Genomic DNA, 13,658 nt, shown 5'->3' on the forward strand with positions numbered 1-13,658 from the left:
CAAGAAGATTTCATGCCAAAATTCTATTGATCATTTTGTGGATCCCTGCGCTCTTTTAACCTATAAAGGATCTTGACATTTTTATATTTTGGGGGCTTTTTTATTAGTTGAACATTTGTGCTCATGCTAACAAGCTACAAGTCTATTATAGCTCTGGCATCAATAAATGCTAAAGAGCAGCATTTATTTATGACACGTTCAAATGTAGGTGATAATATCTAATAAGAACATAGGTTTGAGAGGTGGAACTGTTGGCTTTGTGCTTTGGCATGGCTGTCAGCATCGTGCATCAATGTGGAGTACTGCTACGTCACTGCAGTCTTTCAATCAGATTGGCTGTTTTCATTGATTCAGTGCCACGAAAATTGGTTCCCTTCTGTGGACTGTAATTTTAGTTTCCCTGCTTTAAGCGTCAGGACAAAAACCCCAGTATGACACACCGAATCTCAAAAACCGTGGACACCGAAAGGTGCCACAGATGAAAAGGATCCTCTTCCAGCTCTGGGGGTTCATGTATGTGTCTGCACGTCAATTACACGTCTGCATGGGTTTGTCTTCACATTGTGTATGTACAGCTGTAGGTGTACAAAGCAGGACATTTTAAACATTTTACCAACCCTCAAATTACTTCCTGTAATGTATTATAAGAATAAGCTGACAATATCTGGCAAGAGTAGCTAAGATAACCCCTATATTTTTTTGTTTGGATTCCAATGCTTTTCATTATTTATTTTTAATGAGAAAGACACTGCAAGTCACACAAGGCAAAGATGAAAATGAGGATTGGGTGAGTTGATCAAGGCTGACATGGGGTAGATTGATACCTTGCTGACATAACTCTGCTCCCATCTATTCTACATTCCACGTGTCTCCTTAAAACACCATCCTTTGTCTAGAACTATAAACATTGATGCACAGCAGTTAGTTGACCAATTGCACAGGCCCCTATAATTTTTTGAGACCCTTCACCCTTTCATCTTGTGTGAAACATGATCAGTGCTTGCCATAGACAGGTCACCAAGGCCACATCTGAGTTATATATATATGTATATATGTATATATATATATATATATATATCCATCCTAGTGGTACCCTGATGTACATCACCCATTTACCCTGAGGTGCATCCCTAGTGCTCATCTGGTGTGCATCACTCTGTCCTCCGCGCACACACATACCATGGTGCGCCCTTCTGCACGTCAGTCTTTGATCCTGATGCAAAGCCCTGTCTTGTGTTCATCACTGTTGGGACTTCAGTTGGACCTAAAGAAAATGTGTACTTGAAGGTGTGTAACAATTTGGAATTTCGAGATATTATCCTTACTATAGCCTTGATAAAGTCTATCCAGACGAAACACGTGTCGGCTGTTGTATACTATTTGGACTGCTGTCCACGGCTGTTATATATTATTTGGACTGCTGTCCACTTGAACAAGGATTTATGTTTCCATCTTCGATTCTGGTTCCAAGATGTCAGCTTAGGCCACAGGCCATTGTTCTTATTCAAAGACAACACGAGGAATAAAACTGAACATTACAGCTTCTTGGGATGTGCCTTGGTGTTTTTTTCTATGCACATACATACAGCCTCCCATACTACTGCCACACCCACTTCTCTGTAACCCTTCCTCAGCTCGATGCCATATTAATTCTGTGTGCAGCGCTTCCTGTCTCAAATACTCCTGCTGCAGTCACAATGGTCTCTGTGAACTGTACTCATGATCCAATCACAGTGATGCTCCTTCGAGTTTGGTCTGCTCTACAACAAATAGATGCAAAAACTGGCTCCCAGAGCCTGTATTAGGAATAGGGCGAACTGCCCCTGCCTTCACTGCCACACCCCTTTAATTGGGTGCACCAGGTCCAGACCAGGGCATGTGCCCTATCACTGTAAATGTGCTGTTCCCACTCACGCCTGGCCTGGGGTCAGCATATTAGTAAACGACACAGGTGCGGCTTCTCTGTTATAGTGGAGGAACGTCGCCCCACTAAAAATACCCCCCAGAAAAGCCCCAGAGATTAAAAATTAAATGGTAACAACGTTAATTTATTACCATTTTATTTTTCACCAACCTGTCCCGAACCGAGGTCAGGACGGGGCTGGGCCATTGCTGCTGAGTGTCAGCAGGGAGCTGTGCACTTAAGTTTAAAGTGCGCATTTCTCTTTGGCCGGCTGTCTTCCGACAGCCAGCCAGACATGCGCATTTTAAACCTCTCTAACCCAGCTATCTTGGACAGCTGGCTTAGAGAAAGCACAGGCCTCCAGCGCTCTTGAGAGCCCTGAGAGAGGCTGTTCCCTCCAATCCTGGTGATTTTCTAAGGCTGGTTACCAGCATGAGAGCAGCACCAGCATTGGTATGGGGAGTTGTTGAGGGTCCCACGCTGGAGGCAGGGCCGAGAAGAAGAAAACCAAACCGGAGCTAGGAGGACGTTCGTGCAGAAAGGTAAGTGCCTATTTAAAAAAAATATGAGTATATATAACCCACCACCCTTTTGCCCCCCCCGCCACCATTTTGTAGTGCTGCCACCTGCCACTAAAAAGACGTACCGACTCTTCAAAGCTGCTGGTCTGCCTTTCACTGTGGAGGTGCTGGTGGGTGTAGAAAGGTATTGCACGACTGCACCTACCTGCAGGTGAATGTCTGTGGGAGATGGGGGTGTTCGGAGGACTGCCTTCCCTCCTTTCAAGGTCCGTACTCAGTGGGCACATCATTTATGCACCGCCCCTATGTAGGGTACAGTCTGTGTGCCTCCTGGCATCTTCTTTGCCTCCGAGTCAACATCTTTTTATACAACATGGCCACAGGCATAGGAGTTCCTCATTTACATGGGTGCGTGGCCTCCCACAAATTGTGCACTGCACATTGTGACCCACGCTGGGGCCATGAAAACATTTGCAGCTCCTTTTATTGATAATAATTCCAGGATTTGTAAAGCACAGCAAATCACCCGTGAGGGCCTCAAGGCGCTGCATTGTAGGCACAGGGAGATAAAGTGATTTGACTGGTATCACACGACTCAAACCTTTTTCCTCCGGCTCCGAAGTCGGCAGCTGTGGCTGTTACACCACACTTATGTGCCCCAGGGAGGAAGAAGTGGGTGCAAACCCCACTTGCGCCCTACTAGGGCCCCAGGTCTTTAATTGCTAATGAAAAAAGCACCACACTAGTGATGAAGTGCTTGTGTGATCCTTTTCATGCACCTCTGTTTTTTAATGATGGTTTGGCTTGTGCCATGTTTTGTGTTTCTGCAGCATGTTTGCTGAGGCGAGAGGCCGACTGCTTCTAAATAATATTAACAGATAAATGTTATGATGCGCGTGGGACCTTCCGCTGTGTATCTGTTTGAGAACAGGTTTTCTTTCTGAACTTCTTTTCCCATTGCCTTCTGTTCCCCTCGTGGGCAGGGAGCCGTGCCTGGGAGTGAACTAGGCCCAGGCAGCCTATGATCTGCTGAGTGAGGCATTGTTTCCGGACCAACAATCGAGCGCCCCCTAATGGACGGGTTGGAATCGAGAAACAAAGGATTTATAAAAGGCAACTATAATTACCTACCGTGGTGGCAGGGAGCCAGGGTGTCCTAACGCGAGACTCGTCCCAGGGGAGGGACCCCGGGAAGGCACTGTCAGGCAGCAGCTGTCTGCTGGTTTGTCTGCAGGGATGCTGCCATGTGTCATCCCACCTACCACAGCCCCAGTGCACCAGCCAAAAACAACGTGAACATCCCTTGCAACAAAGGAAAGAAACAGTGGCATGTCTTTGGCAGCAGTCTCTATCATTTGATAAGTCTATCAATATCATGTTTATTTTGAACTCCTTCTGCTGAATCTCGTCAGCAAAATCAATTCCACATTAAATTACTTAGATAAAAATCTAATTACGCGGAACAAAGCGAAAGCAATGCTCGGCAAATATAATCAAATTACCAAACTTAAATAGATAACGATCAAAGTCTTTAGAATGTCCCAGCTTCTGGTTTTAATAACTATTGTTGTGCAAAGAATATGAATATTCTGCTTACATTCCATGACTTTTACAGCTACCTAGACACCATAATTCTCTCATTTTTTTCGCATGCGTCACAGATGCAAAATATAATTTACATACCATTGTTTTCTCTTTTTTTCTTGTTACTTGTTCATTTTTCATACAGCTATTGTCTGGTCTGTCTCTGGTGGTGAGTTTTTAGAGCTTGTAATTGGTCGCAGGTTTGCTCTCTGGCAGAGATCTGCATGGCGTTTTTTCTGATGACAATAAAATGATTAACCCTTAGTGGGGTGATAATAACATGTAGCAGACAACTACCAGCAGAAAATCCAGCTAGTGGTGTGCAGGACATGAATGGCCTATTAGATCACTTGAAATAGAGGACGAACCACAGCATAACTAACTTATCGTGCTAATATAAAAAAAATGTAAATTAATCAGCCAAGATTACTGCACAGCCCATCATCTACTGAGTCTGTAAAGTTGGAATATTTACAATTTTAACGTCATTCTAGACATTATTTGAGAGAGAGAGAGAGTAACCAAAATGTGCTTTCTTTATTTGACCTGGTTTATCCCACTTGAAGGTGTAAAAAGATTACAACTAGTTACGTGTTCATTACTTATCGCCAAAGTATCAGTCACCATTAAATACAATAGTACAACTCTATTGTAGATCATACAATCTTTCCAAACATTCAGCGCCCAGTGCTGGTTGAAAGGTCCTGAAACAAAATTGTACTTTTCCCCCTAAATATGACGGCGTTTACAAGGTCTGATTGTACTTTGTATGTATGTATCTATGTCTGTATGTCTGTATGCATGTATGTATGCATACACATAACATTTATACAGCTAGAACCTAGCCATAAGTCAGGGGAACGCGCTCCATTACTTTACATTTTTCAGATGTAGGCTGCTCTCTAGCGGTAGCCTGGTGTAACTGCGGGTAGCTGCTTGGCTTGATGGAAGTGGAACAGTTATTACTCTACCAGCTTTCTCTTTGTTACTAGCCCTTTTTAGCTACAAATTGCTGTGTAGACGTCAGATAAAAACTGAGGTGTCAGTGAGTTTCTCCTCTGCCCCATCAAAAACTGCCTGCTGCACTGTCTTATGTCTGTCATTTACTGCTCAGCCATAACCACGAGTGCATGAGTGAGTAAATGAGTGAATTAGCGCATGCGACCTGTCAGCACCTCAGGGCTTCTTAATCCTCTTCTGAAAGCAATAGTGTCTCACTGTAATGTAATACATCATTTATAGAGCACTCATTCACCCTCAGAAGTTTCTTGCATCTACCTATTAATTATTTTGGCACTTTAAAAATGAGTTGAGAAGTGTTAAAGACATATCTAACTGTGTGTCTCTGTGCAGAGTGTGGGAGAGGAAGCATTTATGTGGAGTGTGAATGGGTGTGTGGGTCAGTTATTTTACAGGGTGAACCACTACCTCTTAAATTACTATTATACCAGATAAAATACTACACAATATTTTAGTATCATAATATTTTAAAACTCAATATTTGGATAGTTTACCTTATTGTTTACTAACAAGTTGGTATTAAAATATGTTCATGCTCATAATGACCTTCGCTGGAAAATTCTGTGCTTCAAATCCAGCAAATGTGACCTACATGCACGAGGTATGATTGGCTACTAATTGCTCAAATATTGCTAAAATTACTTTAGTTTGGAAACGTGCCTGAGATTGTCTTCTTTGTGTGGTTTGCACAGTGCATTTAAATCAGAGGCTGTTTCTTTAAGAGCACCCACATCACTTTTTGACAAATAGTTACTAATGAGGTTCCCATTGTGCGCCTTTGCTAGAGTACATCTCACTGCAAGGTCAGTGGGCACTGCCTGCACATACTAATGAAGAGAGCTTAAACTGTGCACGCGGGTCTCATATAAAAGGCAGCACAGCACAGTGCCCGCTCTCGCCTTTCAGGGAAATCACCCTACCATAGGTGAAAATGTAAAACACGCACCATGACATTGAAACTTGTAACATTTCCCCAATCTCAAATAATAAAACTAATTTTATGATTGCATGAATGAGGAAGGATTTACAAGAGAGACGCAAAAACACTGCTGGGAAGTGTGGCAGCAGAATGAATACTGATCATTGTAGAAACATGTTAAAGCATTCAGAATAATACAGGACTCCTTAAGTCTTTCTACTACCACTGACGTGGGCATTTGACACCGAGGACCCTTCCCTGACTGCAGTGGAGCATGAACAGATGTCAGACTGTTACGTAAGTTAATGTTTTTAGCTTTTTGTGGAAGAACACGTTTTCTTTGGAGGATCAGTTGACCACCGGCTTTCAGTGGTTTGCTATTGTACAAAGTGTGCCAGGTCTCTAATTTTGGATTTGAAGAATCTAGAGGTGAGCATGGTTTGCAGTGGGTGGGGGGTGGCTTCAGGTGTCTTGTTTTGAGTGAATAAGGCTTATTTTACAACACGGTATTTTAAAACTGAGCTTAGTCCAGGTAATTGACAGACGTAGCTGTAGAAGTGCTAATAAGTACAGCCCATTAAAAAAAAAAAATTTAATGTGGCAAAAAAGAGTATTTTTTACAGTTCAGTGATGTGTAGTGCATAGGGATAGTAATGTATTTAGGGTTCAAGGATGGATAGCTTAAGGGGGTAGGAATTGTTTGGATTCGGGCGTGGCTGCTGCATAGAGGTAGCAAGGCATTTTAGGGTTTAGAAATAGGTACTGTATAGGAGTAGTGAGGCGCTTTAAGGTTCAGGGATGGGTGGGGCATAGGAGTAGCATGGAGTTTTAGGGCGCAAATGTGTGTAGTGTATAGGGGTAGTATGGGGTTTTGATGGCTTATGGATGGGTATTTAAAAGAATAAACTATATAAAAAATAATTTATTAATAATATATTATAATAATACATATATTCACTTATAAAAACAAAGGTTCCAGGAACTTTACAGTTAGGTTCAGATTTTACACACATAAAACCTTAGACATTCAGCAATTATAGTTATAGTTATCTCAAGAAACTCTAACTCATGCCATGAGGCAGGTACAACTCACACCCCCACCATGCACAGTTTTCCCATCAATAATTTTACAGGAAAATTAGCAGTGATATTATCAATGATGTCATAGAAGATGTCATGACAGATGTAATATGTGGGGTAATTATCAGTGCATGGTGAGTTATAGTTACTTTAGGACACAAGTTATAATTTCTTGAGATAACTATAACTGCTGAATTGCTATGGTTTTATATGCATACAATCTGAACCTAACTATAGAGTCCCTGTAACCTTTTTTTTTGGAGTGAATTTCTAAGATTTTTTTAATTCTATTTCCTAACTATAACATCCCTGTAGCCTTTGTTTTCTTCGGTGAATTTCTACAGTTTTTTAATGCTATTTCCTAACAATAACATACCTGTACCCTTTGTTTTTTCAGTGAATTTCATTTTTTTAAATTTGTTTACGTAAAGTAATAATTAATTACTATACATTAATCCAACTGCAACCGTGCCAAGGCTTCGGCTGTGCACAGCGCATGGTTGGCTGCAGGGCCTGGCCTGCAGCCACACCCTGAGTCCAACCACTCTGCATGCTGCCAACCCCACGCTGGGCATGGCTTTTGGCCACAACCCCCACATGCAGCCAACCCCATGGTTTTCTGGGCCTCTTAGTGGGTGTGTGAGTGGTTGTGTGAGTCTATAAGTGGTCGTGTCAGTGTGCACTAGATGGGTGTATGAGTGGATGTTTAAGAGGCTCTGTGGGTCTCTCAGTGATGTGTCAGTGGTTGTATGGGTGTGTGAGTGGGGTGTCAGTGGTTTTGCTGTATGGGTGTGTGCGTGGGTGTATCAGTGGCTACATGGATCTGTGAGTGGGTGTGTAAGTGGCTGTATATGTGTGTACATGACTGTGTGAGTGAATGAGTGACTGTATGGGTCTGTCAGTGGGTGTATGAGTGACTGTATGTGTGTGTACGTGGGTTTGTGAGTATGTGACGAGTGTGTGAGTGCATGTGTGAGTGGCTATGTGGGTCTGTCAGTGGGTGTGCGAGTGGCTGTGTGGGTCTGTGAGTGGGTGTGTGAGTGGCTGTATGGGTTTGTATGTTGTTGTGTGAGTGAGTATGAAAACCAGTGTGTGAGTGTGTGGTGGGTGCATGAGTGGCAGTATGGATGTGCAGGTGCGTATGTGATAATGTGAGTGGGTGTGTAAGTGTGTGTGTGTGTGTGGAGGGTGTGTCAGTGTGTGTGTGACTGGCTGTGTGTGTGAGTGGGTGTATGAGTGCCTCTGAGGGTCTATGAGTTGGGGTGTGAGCGGTTTTCTGGGTCTCTGAGTGAGTGTGGATGCATGAATGTGTGAGTGGTCATGTGGGTGCATAAGGGGGTGTGTGTGGGTAGGTCTATAAGTGGTTGTATTTTTTTTTAATTAGGGTCTGGAGCCACCGATCTGCTGTTGTTTCACATTGGGGGAGCCGCACAGAGCACAGTGGTGGATCCTCGCACTTGAAAAAAAAAACATTTTTCTGCAATTTCTTCCCCATGAGGGGTTCCTCACAGACCCCTCCATCAGTCCCTGACCCCTCCTCAGTCCCTGAACCCTTCTATCACTTTAAAGTTTCTTTAGTTCCCCGCCCCCAAGACTGAGCCCTGATGCACAAAATGGCGGCTGCAGCTTTCCTCTCAGATTGCGGCCAGCATTGCTGTTGGAGCGTTGATCCCCGGATCTGCCTCAGTGGATCTACGTCTCTAGATATACATAAGTCTTTATTTTTAATAACTCCAAAACTACTGAACGGATTTACACCTAATTAGAAACTGCACTCTTTCTGGACCAAGATCTAGCTTTCTGCCAAATTTGGTGTAATTTCGATCATCCATTCGGGCTGTACTCATGTCTAAACTCTGTATAGGAAACTGCATGGGGAAGCACATTTTGGACCACCTCGCCCACTTTTGTTCTTAGACCCCTCTTGAAGAATCACCCTGAAATTTTCCAGATAGCAGCTGAAGTGAATGGGAAACTAGTTTTGAACATTTCAAGAAAATGTGTCAAACTGCACAAAAGTTATTAGCAAAACAAAAAATGCTTTTCTTATAGAAACTAGGTCATAACTATAACTACCTACTGGTGACCGCCAGTAGAGAATACAAATATACATACATACATTATCACATGACTAGATATAAAAATAGAAAAGCAATTACACTTACAAGTTAACCCATGAAGTAAAGTACACCCAATGGAAAGTACCCAAATATAAAGGTTCTCCGATGTAATGACCATGGTGTAATGACTCATGATGCAACAACTTATATTCCTTTGCGTGTTTCCAGGGTCTAGGTTACACGAATGCTAGGTGTAAACCCCTAAAATTCAAATGGAAATAATAAAACACTCCCATCATTGAGCCCAATCTCACCTTGTAGCATTCTCTGGTCCATTTGTCAAACCCTGCTGCCTGTTTGCTTCTCCACTGTCTTGCAATATTCATCTTACCAATCAGGAAGCATGTGTTTGTTAACAGTTTGGTTCCCTTACTCAGCTTGAGATCATTGACTAGGCCATTTAGCCCTATATTAGGGGTAAGATAGTAAGGCTTTTAACACAGGAGTGGGCGTTGATTACCAAAACCACAGTAGGATGTCTGATGCATATTACTCCAAATTTGGGTGCCTTGGCCAGCGAATGCAAGTGCAATTTCAGAAAGATGTGTGCTATGGTGTTGATGCTTACTGTCTAAGTCCCAGATTAATTCTACTTTACAGATAAGTGGCATGGTTTGAGGCAGCTTGTCTAGCTTTCCTTGATAGAGGCTGTTGATGGACCTAATCTTACATGACATGGTGATTGAAATTAATGCATTTTATCTCAGGGTTATTAGGATCCAAATTGATAAACTGAAGATTGAATAGACTCAATGCCCAGGTGGAGCTAGTGGTCCAGAAGTAAGCCTGGTGCGCTTGACAGAGGTGGAGCACAATCCCAGATTTAGGTCCCAAATGTTGGGAGGCCAGAGATCATCCTTGTAGCCAAATACATTGTAATAATTTGTTAGGGTCGAGTCTGAGCCAGGTTTTGTGCAACTATCTGTTTAATTCTTCAGAGTCAGTTACATTTATGCCATAGTTGATGGTGGTGAAGCAGTACAAAAGTGAAAAATATTATTATTCAGGTGCCACCCTAGTCTGGTGTCATTCTAAATGAGTATATGAAGGAAATTAGGATATACTTTGTTTCTGTGGTAAGTATACCATCTCTTGTAAGCTTCCCAGCATGTGGATTTATAAAACAAAATCAGGGATTCTTCAGGTGACCATTCATGCATTCAAGGACTTCTGCTGGAAACTGAAGGTTGGATGTTGGATATTAGACGATGTTGGGTTAAGGGTCCTGGGGGAGGGATTTAGGAAGTGGGACTAGTATTAAAAGTTTGAAAGCCTTATGTATGTTTTGGAATCTGTGATGCATTTATTTCTACCTAGAGTGGGATGGAGAAAAAGTTCACTACAGCCAATAAAGTCAATTTGAATAGATAGTGCATGGACACGAAAGTTTCATATTTTCTACCTGAAATGTAAACAAGCATTTGCAAAGCCAATAGTTCTCAAATTTGGGATCTATTGTTGTTGTCATTGATTTGTAGCAGTGCTGTACAGCACGGGTAGAGAAGAATTAAAAAAAGCCTAAGCCCTGTCATTTTGTTGGTTGCGCACCTACACAATGTACTAGGCGATTTGAATTTACTGGTCCCAGTCTGCTATATATTCAGCAAATACAAAAGAAACAAAAGACTTCAGAAAGTGTTTTTAGTTTTTTATGCAAGCAGGTGGCCGAAAACAACACAGGTGGTGGAAGGAGGGCTGGGAGATAGAAGCCTCTCAGGGTCATTTGTGCAGGAAATCACCAAGGGGGCATTGGCGGGGGCAGAGAAAACAAACGGATGAGAGTAAGCAATGTTGTACACAGCTGGGGATAAAAGCAAATGGGCAAGACAGAGAGTGCAACGTTTAACTGTAGAGGGAGAAGCACACAGGTGAGAGAGCGACACTGGGGGCTGGGGAAGCACACAAGTGCTAGTGCATCACGGAGAGGGTTGGGGGAGTGGCACATGGACAATTGAGCAACACGGAGCAGAGAGTGGTTAAGAGAAGCACACTAGGAAAAGAGGTAGAAGGAACATGCAATTTTGTGCGCCCTTAAGACAAGAGAAAAAAGTAGTTCCCTAAAAGTGAGCAGTGGAAGGATACACGTAAATTGATGATTGCTCCCGGGGATGGACAGACAGAAGATGGGCAAGGCAAGCCACAGAATAAGAACTAGGCAAATGATAGTGACAGCAAAGCCAACCAATGGTAAGCAATGTGAGGGCGGCAAGTCCTTCTATGGCCCCAGTAAGCCCACAATATGTGTTTTGCTGGGCTGTCTGTAGGCTCATCCTAAAAATGAATACTGTGGTTTTCACAGTTTAATTGTGTTTATTATGTGGTCTTGCCAGTAGGTTTCTCACCAAGCGCAGGTCAAACTCCCAGTTCTTTTACAGTTATTTTAGTAAGGCCTGATCTTCCTAGTTAAGAGAGGGGCAGTCCCCCTGTCATTATTCTGTGGATGACGCATACCATCGAAGTGTAGAGCTACTTAATGCAGGACAATAGTGGGCAACTATTTGACAGACTCTGTGGCCCTGGAATTGAGGCACAGTTGTGTAAGGAGGCTAGGGTCTTGGGCACCTCTCCTATGCAACTGATTTGTAATTTACCGGTTACATTTCAGAGAATTTGTTCCGTCCTTATGTGCAAAGTATGTTATTCTTGCAGGCTCTGGTTACTGGCATAGAAATAAGAAGGATATTTCTTTGCTAATCCTCACTGTATGTATTTCTGTCTTTATAACACCCCCAAGGAGTTGTTGCAAGTTTCATTGGTTATGTTCATTTTCTAATCGTTGTTGCTTGAGCTTCAGCAGATACATACAATTAGATCCCAATTCACAGAGATATTACCGTGACTTAATCTTCTAGTACTCCTGCTTTACTCCTAAATTGCAGGAGTAATGCAGGAGCACTCCTGGCTGAGATTCAGGAGAAAATCAGAAGTTCTTCATAGTAAACCATTCATACTCATCGCTTAAACTTTATTCATCAGCTCTATAACTTATTATTTCTCAAAAAGGTGAAACTCCTTTGAAAATTATTTTTCAAAGCAACAAGGGGCCCCTATTAGACACGGAGCTGGCATTGAAGGCCGCCGTAATACAAGTTGTGGGGTTTGGTTGAAGCCAAGCCTCCACAACTCTGCCTGGCCCGCCGGTACGGTTGCACCGCTGCAGCTGGCGGTGACCTCCTCCAATCCGGCGGCAGGCCTCGGGCCGCCGTCCAGACTACGAGGTTGCAAACCGCCAGGTTTTTCTGTGGTAGTCACCCTGCCATGAAAGCCCTGGCCATCACGCACTCGGCGACAGGAATGGAGCATACACACATGTCCCCACACATGCACACATCTCCTCCCACCCATCCACACACTCAAAAATCCACCCTTCATGCACGCATGCATGCACATGCATGCACATGCAGCACATGCATGCTTCCACTCAGAAACCCCCACTCACTCGCATGCATCCACTCAGAATCGCACATACACGCACACATGCACCGAAACACACAGACCCCGTCCCCCCTCCCCTTTCAGATGCCCACTTACCTTCTGAAACGAGAAGGATGTCCGGGAGGGGATGGGTCCTGGTAGTCTTCCCTCACTGCCACCATCATGCCAGCAGGACACCGCCGAGTCGTATTACTTCTTGTAATACGGCAGGTGGAGTCATGCTGGTGTGGTGGTGACGGCAAGGGAACAGCCTCTGCACCGCCGACGGCCAGAACGAATGATGGCAGTGAGCAGCTACCACTCGTAATATGGCAGTCTGCTGACCACCAGCACTGGCAGTCAAATGACGGGTTTGGCTTTGGCCAAAGTGGTAATGAGGGCCTGAGTTTATCAGATTTTGTAATTATATATTCATTTATAAAATGGGGTGGGGTCTTCTGCTCACAGCTAAAATACAGATGAACAGACCTTATCTGCATCCTATGAGCATTTGATTTGCACAATCTAATGTATATCCCCACAGTCTGAACCCTAGTGAGCCTCTATATTACCTAAATGATTTAAACTTTATTGTAAGTGACTGTCCTAGTTTACTCTGACCCTAGAGGTGCTCCTAGTTACTGTATCTTTTATCAAATTGTTTGATAAAGCTGCGGGCACCTGTGGCTCCCGAAGCTCATCTTGCACAACGGATGGACCGGGTAAGACACTTGTAGCTCTATTTTCCTTAGCTTTGACGTTGGTCTGTGTTTTTATTGATGTGAACAGCATGCATGGCAGTGTAATCGTCGCTCAGTCTTTCGTGGTACAGTCCCCTGTCATCACCTGTGTCCAGAATGTGCCACCCTTCTCACCATCTTATATCTTCAAGAAACAGTATTGGAATAAGTGAGTTAGGAACTCAACCTACATAACTTACATGCCACAGGAAAACCACAGAACACAAATCTAAATGGAATTTTATTACACCAGAATAAGTTTGGTGTACAATGTTGCTGCTGACACTGTCTCGTAAGGTATGCTATGCGTCTAATGTTTGAATAAAGTCCTCTTTTCTGATTTCCACTTTCAGCTGG

General features: G+C 43.3%; 1 protein-coding gene across 16 annotated transcripts in view; it reads left to right on the plus strand.

Annotated features, from left to right (window-relative positions):
• DCX (doublecortin) overlaps positions 1–13,658 on the plus strand; it is a 231,716-nt gene that overhangs the window by 176,338 nt on the left and 41,720 nt on the right. For 8 of the 16 annotated variants that reach the window (XM_069211310.1, XM_069211282.1, XM_069211338.1 and 5 more), the window contains exon 6: positions 13,233–13,283. The exons of the other annotated variants lie outside the window; for them this stretch is intronic. In XM_069211310.1, coding sequence (XP_069067411.1) covers positions 13,233–13,283 — 51 coding nt within the window. The remainder of the gene's footprint in view (positions 1–13,232; positions 13,284–13,658) is intronic. 16 annotated transcript variants of the gene reach the window in all.

The sequence above is a fragment of the Pleurodeles waltl genome, chromosome 2_1, assembly GCF_031143425.1.
Source record: "Pleurodeles waltl isolate 20211129_DDA chromosome 2_1, aPleWal1.hap1.20221129, whole genome shotgun sequence".
Lineage (NCBI taxonomy): Eukaryota > Metazoa > Chordata > Amphibia > Caudata > Salamandridae > Pleurodeles > Pleurodeles waltl.